We start from the raw sequence: 24,192 nt of genomic DNA on the forward strand, positions 1-24,192 counted from the left end.
CCAGCCCCGGGGCTGGGGGGACCTGAAGTGACAGCCCAGGGTACAAAAGAGGACAGAGGGACCCAAGGACTCCAATTAGAGCAGAAAAAGTGATTAAATATCGAGGGACACACCCGGCAGGGAGGCGGAAATTCCAGATCCAGGGGGATCTCGCTTCCTGCTGAGGAATAATTCCAGGGAAAAGCCCCAAACCCCACTGGACACCCCGGAATCCTTTTGAGTCCATCACTCCCGGGCCTGAGCTGGGAACGGGGGCCAGGAGTGACCCTCAAAAAGACCTGGAGAGGCTCCAGGGAGAGGCGGATTCCCCTCAGGATGTCTTGGATTCATCCCTGGGGCGATTTGGGGCCTCCTGCGAGGAATCCTGGCCCTGCTTGGTGCCACCTTCCCAAGAAACCTGGGAATCACCGGATTCCCGGGGGCTTCTCTCCCTGGATTCCTCCTGGCGGCTCTTTCCCGGATCAGGATCCTCCAGATCCTCCTGGATTCCCTCTCTGCGGGCCCGGCTCTCTCCGGGATCTCTCCGCTCCGGATCCCGAGATTCCCGAGGCTCCGGAGCCGCGGGGCAGCTCTTGGCCTTGCCGTCCTCCCGCTCTCTCCCCTGGCAGCCGGATCCGGGCTCCCGTGGGGTTTTCTGGGATCCCTCTCCCTGGGGCTGATCCTGCTGCTCCTCAGGGATCTCGGGGCGCCTCCGGATCTCCTTGGATTTCACCCTCTCGCCTTTCGCAGCCTCCGGCTCAACGGGATCCCGGAGAGCTCCGTCCTTCACCTCTTTTCCAGATCTTTCCCGGGGCTCATCCAGATCCTCAGAGATTTCCCGGGATTTGGAAGGTGGCGCCTCAGCCCTCCCCGTTTCTCTGGCTGGCGGCTCGGGGTGGCCCCTGCGGTCACTCGGTGGCCGCGGGGACACGGAGCAGGTCCTGACGCGCACGGGCCGGCCCCGCTGGCCGGGCTGCTGGCACACGATCTCGTAGGTGGTGGCCTTGGGGTCGTCCAGGTTCTGGATCACGTGGACCAAGTAGGCGACGGTCTGGGGCTCAACGGGATCGGGGAGCACCCGGACCTCGGGCCGGACGTCGGGGTCAGCGGGGATGTACCGGACCCTGAGGTCACTGACGGGCACCTCCTGTCCTGGCGGGCAGAGATCGCCGGTGTCCACGTCCAGGGTCTGGTACAGGCACCGGCCCTGCTCCGTCTCCTCTTCCTCTTCTTCCTCCTCCAGGACCTCCAGTCTGATCTCCTCCCGTGTCTCTCCCTGGTCAGTGGTGGTCACTTCTTCCTCCCTCTCCCGCGTCCGGCGGCTGCGGCGCTCAGAGCCCTCCAGCTCCAGCTCCCGATCCTGATGGATTCTCCTCTCTCTCAGGGGCTCTTCCCTCTCTCTCCCACGGACAATTCTCCTCTCTGGTTCTGCTTCTTCTTCGCACTCACGGGGTCGCTCTCTTCTTCTTGGCTCCTCGCCTCGTTCCCGGATCTCACGGCGCACTTTGACATCGGCTTCAGCTGCTGCCACTGAGGTCTCTCTTCTCCTTTCGTACCTCACTGAGTCTCGTTCTCTCCTTCCATCAGCTTCAGCCTCAAGAATTTCACGCTCACGTCTCTCCCGTGTCTCTCTCTGCTTGATGGCAGCCACTTCTTCCTCTCTCTCCTGTGCCCGGTGCTCAGAGCCCTCCAGCTCCAGCTCCTGATCCCGATGGATTCTCCTCTCCCTCATGGCCTCTTCCCTCTCTCTCCCACGGACAATTCTCCTCTCTGGTTCCACTTCTTCTTCGCACTCACGGGGTCGCTCTCTTCTTCTTGGCTCCTCACCTCGTTCCCGGATCTCACGGCGCACTTTGACGTCGGCTTCTGCAGCTGCCACTGAGGTCTCTCTTCTCCTTTCGTACCTCACTGAGTCTCGTTCTCTCCTTCCATCAGCTTCAGCCTCACGAATTTCACGCTCACGTCTCTCCCGTGTCTCTCTCTGGCTGATGGCGGCCACTTCTTCCTCCCTCTCCCGCATCCGGCGGCTGCGGTGCTCAGAGCCCTCCAGCTCCAGCTCCTGATCCCGATGGATTCTCCTCTCCCTCATGGCCTCTTCCCTCTCTCTCCCACGGACAATTCTCCTCTCTGGTTCCACTTCTTCTTCGCACTCACGGGGTCGCTCTCTTCTTCTTGGCTCCTCACCTCGTTCCCGGATCTCACGGCGCACTTTGACGTCGGCTTCTGCAGCTGCCACTGAGGTCTCTCTTCTCCTTTCGTACCTCACTGAGTCTCGTTCTCTCCTTCCATCAGCTTCAGCCTCACGAATTTCACGCTCACGTCTCTCCCGTGTCTCTCTCTGGCTGATGGCGGCCACTTCTTCCTCCCTCTCCCGCATCCGGCGGCTGCGGTGCTCAGAGCCCTCCAGCTCCAGCTCCCGATCCCGATGGATTCTCCTCTCTTTCACGGCCTCTTCCCTCTCTCTCCCATGGACAATTCTCCTCTCTGGTTCCACTTCTTCTTCGCACTCACGGGGTCGCTCTCTTCTTCTTGGCTCCTCGCCTCGTTCCTGGATCTCACGGCGCACTTTGACGTCGGATTCAGCTGCTGCCACTGAGGTCTCTCTTCTCCTTTCGTACCTCACTGAGTCTCGTTCTCTCCTTCCATCAGCTTCAGCCTCAAGAATTTCATGCTCACGTCTCTCCCGTGTCTCTCTCTGGTTGATCACAGCCTCTCGTTCCTCCCTCTCCCATGTCCGGCGCTCAGAGCCCTCCAGCTCCAGCTCCCGTTCCTGATGGATTCTCCTCTCTCTCAGGGGCTCTTCCCTCTCTCTCCCACGGACAATTCTCCTCTCTGGTTCCGCTTCTTCTTCGCACTCACGGGGTCGCTCTCTTCTTCTTGGCTCCTCGCCTCGTTCCTGGATCTCACGGCGCACTTTGACGTCGGATTCAGCTGCTGCCACTGAGGTCTCTCTTCTTCTTTCGTACCTCACTGAGTCTCGTTCTCTCCTTCCATCAGCTTCAGACTCAAGAATTTCACGCTCACGTCTCTCCCGTGTCTCTCTCTGGTTGATCACAGCCTCTCGTTCCTCCTCCCTGTCCCGTGTCCGGAGCTCAGAGCCCTCCAGCTCCAGCTCCCGATCCCGATGGATTCTCCTCTCTCTCAGGGGCTCTTCCCTCTCTCTCCCACGGACAATTCTCCTCTCCGGTTCTGCTTCTTCTTCGCACTCACGGGGTCGCTCTCTTCTTCTTGGCTCCTCACCTCGTTCCCGGATCTCACGGCGCACTTTGACATCGGCTTCAGCTGCTGCCACTGAGGTCTCTCTTCTCCTTTCGTACCTCACTGAGTCTCGTTCTCTCCTTCCATCAGCTTCAGCCTCACGAATTTCACGCTCACGTCTCTCCCGTGTCTCTCTCTGGTTGATCACAGCCTCTCGTTCCTCTCTCTCCCATGTCCGGCGCTCAGAGCCCTCCAGCTCCCGATCCCGATGGATTCTCCTCTCTCTCAGGGGCTCTTCCCTCTCTCTCCCACGGACAATTCTCCTCTCTGGTTCCGCTTCTTCTTCGCACTCATGGGGTCGTTCCCTCCTTCCCAGTTCCTCACCTCGTTCCCGGATCTCACGGCGCACTTTGACGTCGGCTTCAGCTGCTGCCACTGAGGTCTCTCTTCTCCTTTCGTACCTCACTGAGTCTCGTTCTCTCCTTCCATCAGCTTCAGCCTCACGAATTTCACGCTCACGTCTCTCCCGTGTCTCTCTCTGTCTGATGGCGGCCACTTCTTCCTCCCTCTCCCGCGTCCGGCGGCTGCGGTGCTCAGAGCCCTCCAGTTCCAGCTCCCAATCCTGATGGATTCTCCTCTCCCTCCCAACCTCTTCCCTCTCTCTCCCACGGACAATTCTCCTCTCTGGTTCTGCTTCTTCTTCGCACTCACGGGGTCGTTCCCTCCTTCCCAGCTCCTCACCTCGTTCCCGGATCTCACGGCGCACTTTGACGTCGGCTTCAGCTGCTGCCACTGAGGTCTCTCTTCTCCTTTCGTACCTCACTGAGTCTCGTTCTCTCCTTCCATCAGCTTCAGCCTCACGAATTTCACGCTCACGTCTCTCCCGTGTCTCTCTCTGTCTGATGGCGGCCACTTCTTCCTCTCTCTCCCGTGTCCGGCGCTCAGAGCCCTCCAGCTCCAGCTCCCGATCCTGATGGATTCTCCTCTCTCTCAGGGGCTCTTCCCTCTCTCTTCTGGGGCAAGTCTGTCTTTGTTCTTCACACTCACGGGGCCGTCCCCTCCTTCCCTGCTCCTCTCGTGGTTCCCGGATCGCACGGCACACTTTGACGTCGGCTTCTGCTACTGCAGCTCTGCTCTCCCTCTCCCTTTCGTACCTCAGAGTTTCTCTTTGTCTCCTTCCATCAGCTTCGAGTTCATGAATTTCACGCTCACGTCTCTCCCGTGTCTCTCTCTGGTTGATCACAGCCTCTCGTTCCTCCCTCTCCCATGTCCGGCGCTCAGAGCCCTCCAGCTCCCAATCCCGATGGATTCTCCTCTCTCTCCGGGGCTCTTCCCTCTCTCTCCCTCGGACAATTCTCCTCTCTGGTTCTGCTTCTTCTTCGCACTCACGGGGTCGTTCCCTCCTTCCCAGCTCCTCTCGCGGTTCCCGTTCCCGGATCTCACGGCGCACTTTGACATCGGCTTCTGCAGCTGCCACTGAGGTCTCTCTTCTCCTTTCGTACCTCACTGAGTCTCGTTCTCTCCTTCCATCAGCTTCAGCCTCACGAATTTCATGCTCACGTCTCTCCTGTGTCTCTCTCTGCTTGATGGCAGCCACTTCTTCCTCTCTCTCCTGTGCCCGGCGCTCAGAGCCCTCCAGCTCCAGCTCCTGATCCCGATGGATTCTCCTCTCTCTCAGGGGCTCTTCCCTCTCTCTCCCACGGACAATTCTCCTCTCTGGTTCTGCTTCTTCTTCGCACTCACGGGGTCGTTCCCTCCTTCTTGGCTCCTCACCTCGTTCCTGGATCTCACGTCGCACTTTGACATCGGCTTCTGCAGCTTCCACTGAGGTCTCCCTCTCCCTTTCGTACCTCAGAGTTTCTCTTTGTCTCCTTCCATCAGCTTCAGCCTCACGAATTTCACGCTCACGTCTCTCCCGTGTCTCTCTCTGCTTGATCACAGCCTCTCGTTCCTCCCTCTCCCATGTCCGGCGCTCAGAGCCCTCCAGCTCCCGATCCCGATTGATTCTCCTCTCTCTCAGGGGCTCTTCCCTCTCTCTCCCACGGACAATTCTCCTCTCTGGTTCCACTTCTTCTTCGCACTCACGGGGTCGCTCTCTTCTTCTTGGCTCCTCACCTCGTTCCCGGATCTCACGGCGCACTTTGACGTCGGCTTCTGCAGCTGCCACTGAGGTCTCTCTTCTCCTTTCGTACCTCACTGAGTCTCGTTCTCTCCTTCCATCAGCTTCAGCCTCACGAATTTCACGCTCACGTCTCTCCTGTGTCTCTCTCTGTCTGATGGCGGCCACTTCTTCCTCTCTCTCCCGTGTCCGGCACTCAGAGCCCTCCAGCTCTAGCTCCCAATCCCGATGGATTCTCCTCTCTTTCACGGCCTCTTCCCTCTCTCTCCCACGGACAATTCTCCTCTCTGGTTCCGCTTCTTCTTCGCACTCACGGGGTCTTTCCCTCCTTCCCAGCTCCTCTCGCGGTTCCCGGATCTCACGGCGCACTTTGACGTCGGCTTCTGCAGCTGCCACTGAGGTCTCTCTTCTCCTTTCGTGCCTCAGAGTTTCTCTTTGTCTCCTCCCATCAGCTTCAGCCTCACGAATTTCACGTCTCTCCTGTTTCTCTCCCTGTCTGATGGTGGCCTCCTCTTCCTCCATTTCCTGTGTCCGGCGGCCGCGGCGCTCAGATCCCTCCAGCTCCAGCTCCTGTTCCCGATCCACCCTCCTCTCTCTCATTCTCCCTTTTCTTCTGGGATCATCTCTTTCTTCCCTTTCCAGCTCCTCCTGGATCTCCCTTTCCCTTTCCGCCGATTCCAGCTCCCGTTCCCGCTTTGTTCTCTGTCTGTAGCTACGTTCCACCGGCTCTGCTCTCTCACACTCCCCGAGGTCGATCTCTAACGGTTCCTCCAGGAATGTCTGATGTGGCCGCCTGGACTCTGGACATTCCGGCTCAGCTGCCCGGCGGCTTCTCCCTTCCAGCTCTCTTTGTTCCAGCTCGCGCCGGTGGTGGCGGCTCCTCTCTTCCCGCAGCGATTCGGGTTCCCGTGGCCGGTTGTCACCTCCTCCATCAGCTCCTCGTGGCCGCTGGGTTCTTTCATCACTCCCCAGATCCTGGCGGCTCCACCGGTCCAGCCGTGGTTGGGGTTCACAGCGTTGCCTGCCAATCCTCACGTCTGCCAGTTCTTCCTCCTGGAACCCCTCCCGATCTCTCCTCTCTCCTCGTCTGTCCGGCTCCGGGGGCTGCCGCCTTCTCCGGCTCTCCCGCTGCTCACACGGCTCTTGGCTCCGTTCCCGGTATTCCTGAGGGATCAGCTCCCGTGGCTCCCTGCTTGGTTCTGCGTCGCTCCTGCTCCGTGTGCGACGTTCCTGCTGATCCCTCCTCGTTCCCTCTGAGATTTCCATCTCCCCGACCCTGGTGTCGCGTTGCAGCTCAACTTCATGGGGCGGGTCACGATTCCTCTCCCGGGTTTCTTGTTCCTCCTCCTCCTGGAGCTGCCGGCGGCTCCCTCTGCTCCTGATTTCCGGCTCCCGGAGGGATTTTGTGCCGGTCGGGATCTTCGTCCTCTGCACCAGGAACGGTGCCCTCGGCAGGAACCAGAAGCAGCACTTGGCCACCCGGAACACCAAGAGGAGGAACTCGTTAAAATCGATGTCCCCGTCCCCGTCCCACTCCAGGAACTGCAGGATCTTCTCAATGGTCTGAGGGTCGTGTGGCTTCTGCAGGGAAAAAACACGGGGGGAAAAAGGGGATTTTTGTCTTCCTGATCCTTGTGGGAGAAATGAAAAAATGGGAAGAATCGCAGGAATTCTCCTTCCTTCTCTCACAATTTCACTTTTAGGGCTCAGCACCAGCTGAACTCTGGGAATTTGTTCTCCATTTTCCTGGTTGTTCCCTGGCTGCAGCCGAGCAGCTCTTTCCTTTTTGGGATTTCTCCTTCTGCAGGATAAATTCCCTTCCTATCCAGGAAGGAAAACCCACACCTCCCCCAGTTCATTCCCTGGCTTTTGCTCATTTTTTCATGGCAAAATGGGTTGGAAGAGTTGTGGGAGCGATTGCAGAATCCCAGGATCCCTGAGGTGGGAAAAGGACTCCAAGATCATCGAGTCCAATCTGGGACCAATCACCTGCTCCAACATCCCGGGATCCCTCTGACACCTCCAGGGATGGCCACTCCAACCCTCCCTGGGCAGCCCCTCCTAAGGCCTGGCCGCCCTTTCCAGGAGGGATTTTCCCAAATATCCACCCTGAACCTCCCCTGGCACAGCTCGAGGCTGTTCCCTCTTGTCCTGGCCCCGTTCCCTGCAATCAGATCCCAAATCCCCCCTGGAAGAGCCCCAAATTCCTCCTGGATCCCCCTTTTCTCCGGGATGAGCCCCCCCAGATCCCTCAGGACTCTCCATTCCCTTCTCTGGCACAAAGGAACCCGACTGTGGCTCCTCTTTGGTGGAACCCTCACCATCCCGTTTCCAGAGGAGATTTTGCCGTTCCCACATCCCAACCCTTTCCCGCAGCGCTCACCACGAGGGCATCTGCGAACTCCCTCTGGATGAGCTCCCTCATCGTCCTGCGGCTGAGGCCGGAGCCGTCCCCATCTCCCCGGGCGTGCTGCTGGAAGACGCTGACGATGGTGGCGATGCTGTCCAAGAACAGGGACATCCTCCTGCAGATCCGAGCGAGCCTGGAAAGGACAGGAGCAGACCAAGGGACGGGGGATTTCCTTGGGAAGAGGGAGGAGAATTCCCGAGGTCGGGCTGGCTCCACGTCCCCGGAGGGCTGGGAACACATTCCAGGGTTTTAGTGGGATGGGGAGTGGCCTCCAGCTTCCCCACTGACGTGTTTGGGTGACGTTGGAGCGGGAATGATGATGGGGATGCGGTGATGGATGGCGGGGAGGGAGCCGCCGGTGGTGACTCAAGAGGTGCCCCAAGATCCTGCCCCGTGGGGTTATCCCATGGAATGGACCCTAAGGATCACCCAATCCAACCCCTCTGCTGTCCAGGGACCCCTGGGAGGTCTCTAAGGTCTCCCTGGAGCTTCTCCTCTCCGGGTGAACCCTTCCAGCTCTCCCAGCCTTTCCCCAGCCCTTGGAGCATCTCCATGGCTTCTCCTGGCCTCATTCCAGCACCTCCTGATGTTTCCAGGATCCGTCCCTGTGATCCCGGTGAGAGGAGCTTTAACCCAGCCCGAGACAAGATCTGGGGGCAGAGACCTCAAAAGCTCCTCCTGGAAACCTCCAAAGCCTCCTCCTTCCCTCCTTGCTTCCCTGTGGGATCCCCAAGCCTCTTATCAGGAACATCCGTGCCCCATCTGATCCCGGGAAGCTGCGCCGTGCCCGCCTTCCTGCCTCCGGAACGTGCCCGGGCACACGAGCTCTCCCTGCCCCACGGAAACCCCGGGACTTCCATGGAAAAGGAGCCATTTCTCCAATGGCTTCAAACTCCAGCTGGGAGCTGACCCCACACCCAAGGAAGTCCCCAAACTTCTCCACATGGAAAACCCAACCCAAGCCAACAATTCTAACAGGGAGAGGCCCCTCCATCTTCCCAAAGAGCGCCGGGAACGACTCTCCCATCCACCAGGAATCCCAGAGGAACACCAACATTGCCAGCAGAGGGAATATTCCCGAGGGAGCCACTCACCCAAGTCACCGGCGGGATGGAGCGGGATTCCTGGGAAGCCGTGCGGAGCCAGGGGAGGACCGGGCTGCTTTTATAGGGTCCCCGTTGGGGTTGGAGAGGAGCCACCCTCTGTGGACGTTGTCCTGATTCATCCTTGGCCAAGCCCAGTCCCAAACGGGTTATTTGGCTTTATCAACCCTTCCCTATCATTTTCACCCCGAAATAGCAGCGGCACTTCAGGCCGGTTCCGCCTAATCCTGGAAAATCCTGGCTGGAAAATCCTTTGATGGTCGAGTTTGGGACTTTTGGGGTAAATCTGGAAGGCCTCCAGAGGGTAAAGGGAGGGTGGAGTTGAATGTAAATATTTGTGTGGTGGGTGGGATTTTGTGTCGTTAATGCACGCGAAGCCACATAAAAATAGGGATTAATATTTACATTAAATTAATGAAATTAATGAAATGAAAACAAATTAAATGAATCAAACAAATCAAATTAAATGAATTAAATAAATCAAAATTAAAATTTAAGTGCTGATGGTAACAGAGCTCAGGATGAGCAGATCGGGGTCAGCCGAGATCTTTATGATCCACAAAATTGGTCCCACAATTTTGGTCCACAGGGGATTTTTGTCTCTTTTTTTGTGCATTTCCTTTGGAATTTCGAGCCTGAGGTCGCTGGGGTTTGGATCAGGCAAAGGGAAAAAGATTTCAGCACTAAAATCTGGGTGAGATGCCCAAATCCTCCTGATTTTGCGTTCATGGGACATCCTTGTAGAGTTTTATTCCTTTTTTTGCTTCTTATTAATGAGACTTTTGGCCATATTATCCAAGTACGACAAAACAAACCAACCCCAACCATTTTCAAATGATGAGATGAATTTTTCAGCGGATTTTTGAACAAGGAAATTTTAATTAACTGATGCCTTTTTCATTGAGAAAAATCATGACGGAACTTCCAATATTAATTGGGCAATTTTAATTTCAACTTTCCTTGATTTTAATTAAAAATAAAAGCAGAAGCCTCTGCTGAGAGGTCGATTAATGTTGAATTTCCTTCGGCTGCCCTCGGGCTGTAATTACCTCCCAATCTTCCTCTTTTTTTTTTTTAATTGAATCTTCCAACAGCAAATTAATGAACGATTCCTTTCTTCCCCAGGAACTCTCACAGCGCTTGGAGGAAATCAGGAAAATTCCAGAGCCTGGATTTTGGGGATCGGAGGGGGGACGAGGTGACGGGGCCGTCACGGAGCAGGAACTCGTCCCGCAGCCTTCGGAGAGTGGCTCATCCTGGGTGTAGGAGCCCAATTAATTACGGCTGGTGACACCCTGGGGACACTCAGCCAGGGATGCTCCCCAACATTCATTTTCGGGCTTTTGGTTTTTTTTGGGGATTAAATTACCCCGGGTGCAAATTAGGCCCCGCCTGGGTGATAATGACACCCTTGGGACGCTGTAATTTTGGGGTGGATTTGGGGTGATTATGCAAATGAGGGGGGGTTTGGTGGCCTGTAACTGTCTGGAGTCCCCACCCCAGGGGCCGGGGCTGTGCGGGAGCCTCGGGAATCCTCCTTGGAAAAGGTCCCTGGCCTCGGGAGAGCTTTCCTGGGATTTGCTGACGCTCCTGGGACGAGGCTCCTAGCACGTCCTGGCAGCACGGAACCTCCTTTTCCAGCTGGGTTTTCCCCAAAAAAGCTTTTCCTGAGTCCTCATGAGCAGAATCCCCCCTGTCCTTTGGGATGGATCCAAAGGAATTTGGGCAGGAGGGTGAGGAAGGGGATTCTCCCCCTCTGCTCTTCTCTGGTGGGATCCCATTGGGAATTCTGTGCCCAGTTCTGGTGTCCCCAAAATAAAAGGGATGTGGAATTGTTGGAGCAAGGGCAGAGGAGGCCATAAAGTGCATCCAAGGGGCTGGAGAAGCTTCCCTATGGATCCAGGCTGGGAATGTTGGGAATGTTGAGCCTTTGGAGACCCCACAGCACCTCCAGGATCTGCAGGGGCTCTGAGAAGCTGGAGAGGGACTTTTCCTGAGGAACTGCAGGGACAGGACCCAGGGAATGGGGTCAGGGTGACAGAGGGGGAATTTGGGTGGGATTTTGGGAAGGAATCGTTCCCTGTGAGGGCCTGGCTCAGGTTATTCCATGGATTCCCCATCCCTGGAAGTGTCCTCCAGGCCAGCCTGGAGCCACCGGGGATGGAGGGAGGCATCCTTGCTCATGGAAGTGGAGGTTTTTGACGTCCCTTCCAACCCAAACCAGTCCAGAATTCCATGATTCCTCCCCAAATCCGTGCCCATTCCCATCTCTGTCTGGGATAACCAAACTGACGCTGCTACAAAGCAAAATCCCATTGGACCAACCTCGAACCGAGATGGTTTTTCATGGAATTTCCTGGAAAACTCTCGAATTTTCTGGAAAACATCCAGAAACACTTTGAGGAATATTTTAGGTGAAACAAGGCAGGGGATGATGGAATTCCCAACCCTCCCCTCGCGTGTCCACAGCCGAGACCCCTCCGAACTCATCCCTGCTCCGAAATTCCATCCCTTTTGGCCCCATCCAGGGAATTTTGACAGCGGCACGCTTGGAACCCCAAATCCTTTTGGGATGACGGGAGCTCCGGGGCCAGTTCCTGGTTTGGGGTTTCTGATTCAGCGCTGAGGCAGTTGTGGGATTCGGGGCCGTCTCCGAGGGTGACGTCGGATGTGCCACCGAGGGCTCCGTGTCCTGCGTGTCACCGACCTCAGGCGAGGCGTGGGGACGTCGGTCAGGCCCCGACGGCGCTGATAGGGGACAAGTGAAACATCGGGATGGGGACAAACAGGATGAGCGGCGCCCTCCGTGCGGGATGAGGAGTCCTGGTGGTCCCAACCCCGTCATGAACCCCGCTGACCTCATCCCACTGCCCGTCCCCTGGCATTGATCCATGTCCCGGCTGGAAAAGTGTCCCAGGACCTGGACAGGCTGAGCTGAACCGAGGGTGGGACAACTTCTCCTGTCCCAGGTGGCTCCAGCCTGGCCTGGGACTGTCCCAGGGATGGGGAATCCATGGAATCACCTGGGCTGGGGAAGGATTTATCCCAAATATCCCATCCAAAGCAGCTCAGGGAATCCTGGAATGGTTTGGGTTGGAAGGACCTTGAAGATCCTTAAAGGTCCAAGGGACACCTGCCACCATCCCAGGGGGCCCCAGCCTGGCCTGGGACTGTCCTAGGGCTGGGGAATCCATGGAATCACCTGGGCTGGGGAGGGATTTATCCCAAATATCCCATCCAAAGCAGCCCAGGGAATGCTGGCGAACTGAGGTGGGATATTGGGAAGGAATTGTTCCCTGTGAGGGTGTTTGCCTTTCTCGTTAATGAGGAATTTCTCTGGAATTAATTCCTGATCCTCCACAGCCGGCCCTGCCTGTGGACGCCTCTGGCAGGAATGGGGCAGGAAAGCTTGTTTTGGTTATTTTGGTAATTTTGGGGTATTTTTACCACCCCGGGATTGGGGTTCAGGCGATGCCGGAGCCACGCCCGGGGCTGGGAACGGGTTTGGTGAGAGGAGGGTGGGAAGGGAGAGGAAACAAAGGGAGAAGAATGAGGATGTTGGGATGGGAACCGTGCCTGGTCCGGGGGGATGGAGCGGGGCCAGGGATGGGAGCGGGGCTGGAGCTGCAGGAGAAGGGAATGGAGAGTCCTGAGGGAGCTGGGGGGGCTCAGCCCAGAGAAAAGGGGGATCCAGAGGGAATTTGGGGCTCTTCCAGGGGGGATTTGGGATCTGATCGCAGGGAACGGGGCCAGGACAAGAGGGAACGGCCTCGAGCTGTGCCAGGGGAGGCTCAGGGTGGATATTTGGGAAAATCCCTCCTGGAAAGGGCGGCCAGGCCTTGGGAAGGGCTGCCCAGGGAGGGTCGGAGTGGCCATCCCTGGAGGATCCCTGGAGATTCCTCTGGATGACCAAGGGGGGATCGATCCCAGCTTGGACTCGCTGATCCTGGAGCTCTTTCCCAATCTGGAGGCTCCTGGAATTCTCCTGGATCCGGCATCGAGCAGCGAAATCTTCTCCCACAGTGCCACCAAGTGGCACCGGGAGCGGGACTGGCATCCCCTGGAACGTCCCGGAGCCCACGCGCGGATTTGGGATTTGGGATTTGGGATGGGGCCGGGGGAGCTGCCGCCACCCCTTCAGCACACGGGGAAACTGAGGCAGGCGGGGGGAAAAGGGCTGGAATTCCTCGTGCGGCTCCCACTGCCCTGGGTGGGGTCGCTGGACTGGGAGCCACTGGGAGAACTGGGAGCAACCCCAGCCCTAAATGGCTCAGGAAGGTCGATTTTATATATTTTTAGTATTTAATATATCTAATCTGTCTAATCTATTTAATCTATTTAATATATCTTGTATTTTATATATATTTATATTTTAATATATTTATTTACTATATTTAATATATTTTATATGTTTTATTTTTAATATATTTTATATATTTAATATAGTTTATAAATTTTATAGATTTTATAGATTTTTAAATATTTTATTAATTTTTAAAAAATTTTTCTTTTGGGGGTTTTTATTTATTATTATTACAGCTTTTATCCATGTTTGTGACCATTTTATCCATACTAGTGCCAGTTTTATCCCTATTTTTGCAGGTTTTATCCATGTTTTCCCCTTCCCAACATACCTTTGCCATTTTTCCCTGTTTCTGCCCCTCTTCCCCTGCTGAGAGCTGCGGGAATTCACCCCAAATTCCACCTTTTCTTCCTCTTTTTGCCTCATCCCGACGCAGATTCCCAAACTTTCCCATTCCGCAGGGAGTTTCATCCCCACATCTCCGTGATTATCAGGAATTAAATAATTGGAATAAAATCCTCCCTTTTTTTCCCGAGCTCTTCCCGCTGTCCCTAATTCCCGGTGATGTTAAGAAGTGTCAAAAATTCCCCTAATTCCGCTTTTTTTTCTATGTTAATGAGGATATTTTGCATATTCCTGCCGGGATAATTGAATTCCGGGGCTCCCCTTGGATTCTCCGGATTTGAATAATCCCGCAATTCAAACCAGGGAATCCTATCCCGGCTCCCAGCGAGGCTTTTGAGGATCCTTTCCTTGCTTTGAGATGCTTTTAATAAATCCAAGGATCATTAATGATAATTAGGGAGGAGTTAATTAAAGCCTTTCCGTGCGTTCCGACCCCCAAACTCACAGATCCCTTGGATTATCCCGTCCCCTTCCCCGATCCTCCTGGCGAGGGCAGGATTTTTCCGTGCTCCCTTTTTGCTCATTTTCCCATTCCTCGGGAGGTTTGAATCCCAAATCCTGGGGATCTTTTCCCCCAATTCCTCAGGATGTTTGAATTCCATTCCTCGGGATGTTTCCCCCAATTCCTCGGGATCTTTCCCCCAGTTCCTTGGGATGTTTGAATTCCATTCCTTGGGATCTTTTCCCCCAAATCCTTGGGATCTTTTCCCCCAAATCCTTGAGATCTTTTCCCCCAATTCCTTGGGATGTTTTCCCCCCAGTTCCTTGGGATGTTTTAACCCAATTTTTCGGGATTTTCCCATCCAAATCCCCAGCTGGATTTCTTTTCATCTTTAGCCCAGATTTCCCAAAACTTAAGGACTCCCCGTTCCTGCTCTCAAATCCCGACCTTTCCTTTGGAAGCAGATTTATCACAGAGGTTCAGAAAAACGCGGAATCTCTCCTAATTCCATGGAAACCGGGACAGACCTGGATGAAGCCGCTGGGGCAGGAGGGAGGGAGCAGCTCTCCCCTGCTGGACACAGGGGACTGTGGAATCCAGGCCCTACCAGTTCTCCCAGTGGCCTGCCCGGTTTTCCAGCAGCATTTCTGGCTGGTGACACCGGGATGGGAGCTGGGATGGGCTCTGACACTTCCCAAACATTCCCAGAAGTTTCTTATCCATTCCTTCTGGATTTTGGAGCTCCCAACGGAGCCCCCGGACAAAATCCACCTCCCCTGGGGGTTCTGAGGGGTCCTGAGCCTTTGGAACAGTGGGAGCTGCTGGTTTAACTGGAATTCTCCGTGCCTGGAAGAGTGTCTGGAGCTGGGGACTCATCCCAGGAAAATGTGGATTCCAGGCTGGATTCCAGCTCCAGGATGAGCTTCCCAAAAAAAACCCCAAAAGGAGCAGCGCCAGCCCTGGGGTGCTCCTGGTGCTCCCCAAACTCAGATCCAGCTCAGAATTCCCTAAAAAAATCCTCATGCGTGGGGGAGGAGCTCCTTGAGTTTTATTTCTGAGGAAAATTTGCTTTCCTCAGTATTTCCATCATTTTAATGGGAAAAGCCATTGGGAAGGAGGATAAACCACGGAACGACAAAGCCGTAGCTGGAGAAAGGCGGGCTCTGAACCTCCTCGTTCGCCTGTGGGAAGCCAAAAGGCGGCAGGTGACGAAACAGGGCCCTGGCTGCAATTCCCACCGGGAATCTTTTCCCATTATTTATTGCACTTCTTGTTAGGCAATGAAAATAAGAGAGTAATTAAGAGATGATTGATTGAAAAGCAGCTTTTTTTTTTTTTTTTTTTTTTTTATTTCACATGAAGCAATTTCCTCTCTTTTGTAACTTTTGTGGGAAGCTGAGACTCACCCCAGCAGGGCAGGGACCCCCTTTCCTTTCTCCCACCGATCCCAATCCTATTTCTTCCCCCGGAACCAGCTCTGGCAGCGGGAAAGGCAGCGCTCCACGATGTTGGAAGTGCAGGAGTTGAGGTGGAATGGGGTCCGTGGTGACGTTTGGGATCTGCTGTCCTTGGGATCTCCGGCGTCCTCAAGTCCCTGGGACTGGCACGGCCCCGTGGCCGCGCATGGATCCGTGGAAATCCCTCTTTGGGATGAGCAGGGATCCCCCAGGATCGCTCCCTGAGCCTGGCAGGGCTCCTCTGTGCCCAACTCCAGCACCTCGAGCGTGCAGGGCTCCAGAGCTGCGATGGGGAGCTCCTGGGAGAGCTCTTCCAGGTTTTCCAGGCAGGTCCTGGCTGTTTTGGTGACACAAAGCTCCTCCTGGCACAGCGGGAAGGTCTCCGGGGTGTCCGGGGAGCACAGCTCCACGGTCAGGATGGATTTCTGGAGCGGGAACGTCATTGAGCACATCCCGGGGGTCTCGATGGTGAACGGTTCCTCTCCCAAGCTTGGGATTTTCACGGGATCGGCTTCCACGCAAGTCCCAGAGTCTGTGGGGAGGGATGGGGAGGTGGCCCCAAGTGGGATCTGAGGGGGGTCACAGGGACAGGAGGGACAAACATCCTGGCATGGGCAGGGATCCACCTGGGAATTCTGCTCCGTGGCACAGGGAGAGCAGGGATTGCTCTGGGCGGCCTCTTCCAGGCAGGAACAGGGCGGGCACTGGGAATTCATCTCTCTGCCACGGAGGCCTGGAAGAAAAAGAACAATTTCACACCTAATGCCCCGAAAAACCAGGAAAACATTCCTCAGTTCTTCTCTTTCCTCTTCAAACTCCCAAACTCAGCTTTTCTTATTAAAATCTGCTCTCAGCCAAACAATTCCAACAATTTGCCAGCAATTATTTGGGGATAACAACAGCTTTGATTCACGTTTTCGGGTTCATCAATTCCAAGCAGCTCCCTCCCCTTCTCCAGTTGTTTTTCCCCTTTCCAGTTGTTTGGAATGGGTCCTGGATCTCCTGGCAGGATGGGGTTTTATCCCTCTAAACCCAGTGCTGGGACAACAGGAATTTTCCAGTGGGTCCACGGGAATTCTGGAATGACAGCCAAGCCAGCACGACGGAAGATTTTTACCCTTTAAAACCTTTATCCCCGAGGAAATTGAGAGCCGTAAATCCCCCTTTTCCAGCTTTCCCTGGAATCTATGCCAGAAAACAAACGCCGGGATTTGTAGGATCCCAGGGAGACTCACCTGGGTCTGGATCAGCAGCGCAGACGTGGCCGAGTAATCCCGGGATGTGCCTGGTGTGTTCCCGGGCCTCTGGAGCCGGGGAGCCCCAGGCACCCCAGAGCTCCCCACGGCCTCGCTCCGCCTCTGCCCCGCCAGGGGTGATTTGCCTAATTATTTTTAATGGAAAACGCCTATTTCCGTGGCTGGAGCCGGACCTGGAGCTCGGGAATTCACGTGGCCCCGCAGACGCCAGGGAGGAATTTGGGAAATGAGTGGATTCCGGGCCGGCTCTTCAGTAATCACCCGGTCATGGGGCAGATTTTTGGGATGCTCCAACATCCTCCAGCCCAACACCTCACGAGCTCCATTAGGGGCAGGATGGGATGTGGGATTTGGGGAATTCGTTTATTTTGAGCCACACCTGACCTTTTTCTGTCCTGTGTTTTTTCACGGTGCTGCTGGAAACTCTTCCCTCACCGCTCGTCTTGTGATGTTTTCCGTCTGTTCCCGAAGTTCTGACTCAAATCCCGTCTCCGTTGTGACGGTGGCGTTGTCCTCGTGAGGGACGAGTGAAGAGCAGGCAGGTGACCGGAGGAGTGACCACCACCCTTTTCCCCTCATTTTACCCAAAAGCAGCTGAATTCTACCCAGCTTGAAATGCATAAACCTGAGAACATGAATCAAATCTGTTGCCATTCCCCCCCCTCAAAAAATGTTGGGAAATCATTGGAATCATTTGGCTGAGAGCAGATTTGAGCAAGAAAAGCTCTTTTTGGGGAGTTTGAACAGAAAAGCAAGAAAAGGAGGAAATTTTTCCTGCGATCAGCAGCAAACTCGCAACCCAAGGGGTCACGAATCCCAGATTTGTTGATTTCCAGGAAATAACCACAAATCCCCACACTGGATACTCAAATTTGGAGGAAGAAGAGCCCAAATCCGCCCTCGGTCTCCGGGTGGAAAACGGCCTCGCCTCCAGTGCGAGTCACTCCTGTCCCTGGTTGTGTCACCGGCCGACTCCGGGCGGGGTGGCAGCGAGCAGAGGAGGAATTCCAGACTCTTTGATGTCTCACGGGAACTGGTTGGGGCTCTCTTCCTTCTTTTTCAGGCAGGGACAACTTTTCCGCGGGGAGAAAGCGGCGGCTCCGAGCTGCGACGGCCGCGTGAAGTTTGTCACCTTCTCGGTCAGGGTGTGACCTCCTGGCACCAAAAATGGGCACAAAAATCAGCCTGAAGGCCACTGTGAGCAAAGAGTTCATCCTTCGTCGCCCTCGGTGTCACCTGGTGGAGTTGGGACACACGGCAGAGGTCCCGGAAGATCCTGGAGAGCCTCAAAATGGGAAGGTTTCCCTGGAGCACAACGGTCAAAATGCCAACAAATCAAACAAATCCAATTTGTATTAAAAAGAAAAATCAAACAATTGTGGCAAAACTGACCAGGGGGGACCAGGGCAGGGATTGTCCCCTGGGGACCAGGGAGGGGAATGTCCAGGGCTGGGCCCAGTTCTGGACAATCACAGAAAGAGGGACATGGAGGGGCTGGAGCGGGGCCAGGGATGGGAACGGGGCTGGAGCAGCAGGAGAAGGGAATGGAGAGTCCTGAGGGAGCTGGGGGGGCTCATCCCGGAGAAAAGGGGGATCCAGGAGGAATTTAGAGCTCTTCCAGGGGGGATTTGGGATCTGATCGCAGGGAACGGGGCCAGGACAAGAGGGAACGGCCTCGAGCTGTGCCAGGGGAGGCTCAGGGTGGATATTTGGGAAAATCCCTCCTGGAAAGGGCAGCCAGGCCTTGGGAGGGGCTGCCCAGGGAGGGTTGGAGTGGCCATCCCTGGAGGTGTCCAAGGGATCCCTGGACCACATCTGGAGCTGCATCCGATTGGGGTCCCAGAGCTCAAGACCAACTGAAGCCACCCAGGTGTTCCAGGGACCTTGAGGAAAAGATGGATTGGGAGCTGTTGAAGGGTTCGCCCACCCTGGAAAAGACTTGGGGATGATCCTGGGGCTGCTTTGAGCCGTCCAAAGTATTCATGGAGAGGCTCCTCCCAGAGGTCCCCAGAACAAGCTGGATCGAGGGAAAACCGTGACCAGATTATGGGGAATAAAATTCCCTGCAGAAGGAATATTGTGAGCAAGCCAAGGCCCTTCCAGAGTCCCATCCCACCTCCACTCCTGAGCTCTGCAAGGAAATGCACCAAAGCAGCTTTTTTTTTCCAGAGTTTAATCCTGAGGGGGATTGTTTCCAGGCTGGCTCATCTGCTCCGCATTTCCCAGTCCGTAGGAAATACGTGGATGGGGAATTCCTCGTAGTCATAGAGTCTCATGTCCCACCTCGGCGACATTAAAAATTATAATGGCGAGCGAAGTAATTGAAGGATTGGAGTGGAGCAGGTCTGGATTATTAAATATTTGATTTCCATACCCCTGAGGTGTCTCACTTCCGGGGACACCGACTCCGAAATCCTATAAAAGGATTCCTATTGTCCTGCTCCTCAAGCCATTTCTGGTTTCATTTGGTGCTTGCTGGTGGAGAATTGGGTAAGTCTGGCTCGGTTTCCTCGGAAGCCACCTCGTGGTTGGGCTTATTTCATTTTGAAGCCTTGCAGAAGCAAATTCAAAGACTTTAAAGTGTTTCTGTGTGGGGAGATTCGGGGTTGGGATTCCCCAAGTTTTAGTTCCGCCTTCTCTGGGGTTTATTTGCTGTGGGTTTTGCTCTTTCTCCATCAAGGAGGACCAAATTCTCTCTCTCTCCTCACTGACTTTGCTCCCCTGTTTCACCCAGGGAATTGTTGGCGTTGGGAGAGATCAAAAGTCCCAGGTTGGGACTTCAAAGGGGAGAAGTGGGAGGGGAGATAAGGAGTGGAGACTTTCAGGCTGCCAGGGAAGGCCGTGCCTGGAAGGAAAAACCTGGGTGGGAAGAGCAGGGCGGATTTTGTGGGAAAAGCAACCGTGGCAGAGCCTTTCCTTGGGGAGGTTTTCCAGCACGGAGCCTCCACTGGTGTCCTCTGGATGAGGGCAGGGCAAGCTGCAGCCTTTTTGGGTGAAATTAGAGAAGGAATGGCAAAGATCCATCCCAAACAGAGGGGAGCTGCGGGCAGGTGGAGGCTTCAGACCCTCCAGGAAACCTAAAGGAGCCCAAATAATTTTTCCTTCCTGTTTTGAGAGGAAGTTGGTTGAAAAGACCCACAAATTTGCCTAAAATGCTTCCACGTGGAGTCACTTCCTCGCCACGACTGTTTTCCTGGTTCGGGGTTCTGTGGAAAAAGACTAATTTAATTTCATGTATAAAACAGCCCGGAATGTCTGGGTTTTCACACCTTTTCAATTTTATCCCTTTCCTCTTTCCAGCCTCCCCCCTTCCCCCCAAAAATGCGCCGCCCGACTGGTTGCCCACTGAGCCAGATCTGCGTCCCCCCTCCCGCCGTCCTGGTGAGAAGCTTCCCCGTGAGGTCCAGCCTGGATCCCTGCGGCACCGGCGGCAGCTTCCAGTGCCTCCCTCCGTGCGTGAGTCCCGGCTGCTACCCCGGCACCACCACCTACATCAGCCTGGGGGGCCTGGGCGCGGCCACCAGGTGCGCCGATCCGTGCGGCCTCGTGGCCACCACGTGCATCCCCCCGCGCTGCCAGGGGGTGGCCAGGGGCACGTGTGGCAACCCCTGCTGCTGCCAGGTGACCGAGTGCAGCACCACGAGCCGGGGCTTCTGCAGCCAGGAGGTGGCCAAGTGCTCCACAACCTGCCAGGATGTGTGCGGTCAGGAGGTCACCAAGTGCACAACCACGTGCCAAGATCCGTGCGGTCAGGAGGTCACCAAGTGCACCACGACGTGTGTGGATCCATGTTGCCAGGAGGTCACCAAATGTGTCACCACGTGCCAAGATCCGTGTTGTAAGGGAGTCACCACGTGCACCACCACGTGCCAAGATCCGTGTTGTCAAGAGGTCACCAAGTGCACCACCACATGTGCGGACCCCTGTTGCAAGGAGGTGACCAAGTGCACCACAACATGTGTTGATCCCTGCTGCCAGGAGGTCACCAAGTGTGTCACCACGTGCCAAGATCCCTGCTGCAAGGAAGCGACCACGTGCACCAGGACATGCGTGGATCCATGTTGTCAAGAGGTGACCAAGTGCACCACCACGTGTGTGGACCCATGTTGTCAAGAGGTGACCAAGTGCTCCACCACGTGTGTGGACCCGTGCTGCAAGGAGGTCACCAAGTGTGTCACCACATGTCAAGATCCCTGCTGCAAGGAAGTGACCACGTGCTCCACCACATGTGTGGACCCGTGCTGCAAGGAGGTCACCAAGTGCTCCACCACGTGTGTGGATCCGTGTTGTAAGGAGGTCACCAAGTGCTCCACCACATGCCAAGATCCCTGCTGCAAGGAAGTGACCACGTGCACCACGTGTGTGGATCCGTGCTGTCAGGAGGTCACCAAGTGTGTCACCACGTGTGTGGATCCGTGCTGTCAGGAGGTCACCAAACGTGTCACCACGTGTGTGGATCCGTGCTGTCAGGAGGTCACCAAGTGTGTCACCACGTGTGTGGATCCGTGCTGTCAGGAGGTCACCAAGTGTGTCACCACGTGTGTGGATCCGTGCTGTCAGGAGGTCACCAAGTACACAACCACCTGTGTGGATCCGTGTGGCAAGAAAGCCGCCAAGTGCCTCACGCCGTGTTACGACCCCTGCTGCAAGAAAGTGACCAAGTGGAGCAGCCCGTGGGTGATTCCGTGGTGCAGGAAAGGGGCCAAGTCCAGCACCAGATGTGCAGATCCCTGTTCCAAGAAGGGGACCAAGTGCAGCTCCAGATGTGTGGATCCATGTTACAAGAAGGCGTCCAAGTGCTCCGCCACGTGCCAAGACCCGCGTTGTGTGACCAGGTGTGTGGATCCCTGTTGTCAAGAGGTCACCAAGTGCAGAACCAGATGTGTGGATCCCTGCTGCCAGGAGGTCACCAAGTGTGTCACCAAGTGTGTGGATCCGTGTTGTCAGGAGGTCACCAAGTGCAGAACCAGATGTGTGGATCCCTGCTGCCGGGAAGTCACCACATGTGTGGATCCATGTTGTCGGGAGGTCACCAAGTGTGTCACCACATGCCAGGATCCCTGCTGCAGGGAGGTCACCAAGTGCAGAACCAGATGTGTTGATCCCTGCTGCCGGGAAGTCACCAAGTGTGTGGATCCATGTTGTCAGGAGGTCACCAAATGTACCACCAGATGTGTTGATCCCTGCTGCCGGGAGGTCACCAAGTGTGTCACCAAGTGTGTGGATCCATGTTGTCAGGAGGTCACCAAGTGCAGAACCAGATGTGTGGATCCCTGCTGCCGGGAAGTCACCACGTGTGTGGATCCGTGTTGTCAGGAAGTGACCAAGTGTGTCACCACATGCCAGGATCCCTGCTGCCAGGAGGTCACCAAATGTACCACCAGATGTGTGGATCCGTGCTGTCAGGAAGTCACCAAGTGTGTCACCACGTGCCAGGATCCCTGCTGTGTCACCAGATGTGCCACCAGGTGTGTGGATCCCTGTTGCCAGGGAGTGACCAAGCGCATCAGCACGTGCCAAGATCCCTGCTGCCAGGAGGTCACCAAGTGTGTCACCAGGTGTGTGGATCCATGTTGTCAGGAGGTCACCAAGTGCATCACCACGTGCCAAGATCCGTGTTGTGCCACCAGATGTGCTACCAGGTGTGTTGACCCATGCTGCCAGGAGATCACCAAATGCACCACCAGGTGTGTGGATCCCTGCTGCCAGGAGGTGACAAAGTGTGTCACCACATGCCAAGATCCATGTTGTGCCACCAGATGTGCCACCAGATGTGTGGATCCCTGCTGCCAGGGAGTGACCACCTGCGTCACCACGTGCCAAGACCCCTGCTGCCAGGGAGTGATCACCTGCCAAGACCCCTGCTGCCAGGGAGTGACCACCTGCGTCACCACGTGCCAAGACCCCTGCTGCCAGGGAGTGATCACCTGCCAAGACCCCTGCTGCCAGGGAGTGACCACCTGCCAAGACCCCTGCTGCCAGGGAGTGACCACCTGCATCACCACGTGCCAAGACCCCTGCTGCCAGGGAGTGACCACCTGCCAAGACCCCTGCTGCCAGGGAGTGACCACTTGCACCACCATGTGCCAAGACCCCTGCTGCCAGGGAGTGACCACCTGCCAAGACCCCTGCTGCCAGGGAGTCACCACCTGCGCCACCACGTGCCAACCCCCCTGCTGCATCCCCAGCTGTGCCCCTCCATGCGCGGATCCCTGCTGTGCCACCCCCTGTGCCCCGCAGTGCCGCGGGGGCGTCCAGGCTGTCACCAGGTGTGCGGACTCCTGTCCCACCACCTGTGTCACCCAGACCTGCCCGGTGTGTGGCCAGTGCTGCTCCGTCTCCTGCACCGGCGTTCGCTGCCCGAAATTCCGGGCTCCCTGAGGGGCTCCAGGGTGGGATCCTAAGGAGGCCCCGCTCCCTGTGGGGGTTTCCCTGTGGAATCTCCAAAGGAAGGGTAAATCCTCTTTTTTCCTCGCGTTCTGCACCATTCCTGCTGGTTTTACCTCAAGAAAGTGCCTTTCCTTGCGGGATGTAACCGAGCGATTTTGTGCCCCCGGGAATGTTCCCTGGGAGAAAGATTCCGCAGTTCCTCCTCGCACTGGAAGTGTGGAGGGAGGAATTTCCCTCTTTGCTCTTCCCCGCGATCTTTTCCTTTCCATGTCTGAAGTAATAAAAGAAACGATCTTGGCATCGGCCTCGTGCATCTCCTTCACTTCTCGCCCTTTATCCTTTTAATTTCTTCCCTAAAATCCCAATTTTTGTAAAGTGGCGGCCCCGAGAATGCTTGGGAAGGTCTGATGGAGTCATGGAATGCCTTGAGCTGGAAAGGACACACAGGGGTCATCAAACCCAACTCCTGGTCCCGTCCAGGACACCCCAAAATCCCACCCTGTCCCTGGGAGCATTGTCCTGGAGCTCTGGCAGGTTTGGGATTGTGACCATTCCCTGGGGAGCCTGCTCAGCGCTCCCACACTCCGGTGGGAAGAACCTTTTCCCAAAATCCACCCCAATTCCTAGCCCCTGGCGCAGCTCCAGCCATTGCCTCAAGCCTGCCACTGGCCTGATATCCCAGCTCAATGTCTGATATCGCAGATCAATATCTGACATCCCAGCGCAATGTCTGATATCCCAGATCAATATCTGATATCCCAGCTCAATGTCTGATATCCCAGCTCAATATCTGATATCCCAGCTCAATGTCTGACATCCCAGATCAATATCTGACATCCCAGATCAATATCTGATATCCCAGCTCAATGTCTGACATCCCAGATCAATATCTGACATCCCAGATCAATACCTGATATCCCAGCTCAATGTCTGATATCCCAGATCCATGTCTGACATCCCAGATCAACATCTGATATCACAGATCAATATCTGACATCCCAGGTCAATATCTGATATCCCAGCTCAATATCTGATATCCCAGATCAATGTGTGACATCCCAGATCAACGTGTGACATCCCAGATCAACGTGTGACATCCCAGATCAATATCTGATATCCCAGATCAATGT

At 55.5% G+C, this 24,192-nt stretch overlaps 1 protein-coding gene across 1 annotated transcript; it reads right to left on the reverse strand.

Annotated features, from left to right (window-relative positions):
- Nucleotides 1-310: 310 nt before the first annotated feature.
- Nucleotides 311-7,817, reverse strand: TCHH (trichohyalin). The gene is made up of 2 exons (XM_068995030.1): nt 7,680-7,817; nt 311-6,877 (listed from the first exon to the last, which is right to left on the reverse strand). The coding sequence occupies exons 1-2, from the start codon at nt 7,815-7,817 to the stop codon at nt 311-313; spliced, it is 6,705 nt and encodes a 2,234-aa protein (XP_068851131.1).
- Between the last annotated feature and the right edge of the window lie 16,375 nt (nt 7,818-24,192).

Source organism: Aphelocoma coerulescens, chromosome 25 (assembly GCF_041296385.1).
Source record: "Aphelocoma coerulescens isolate FSJ_1873_10779 chromosome 25, UR_Acoe_1.0, whole genome shotgun sequence".
Lineage (NCBI taxonomy): Eukaryota > Metazoa > Chordata > Aves > Passeriformes > Corvidae > Aphelocoma > Aphelocoma coerulescens.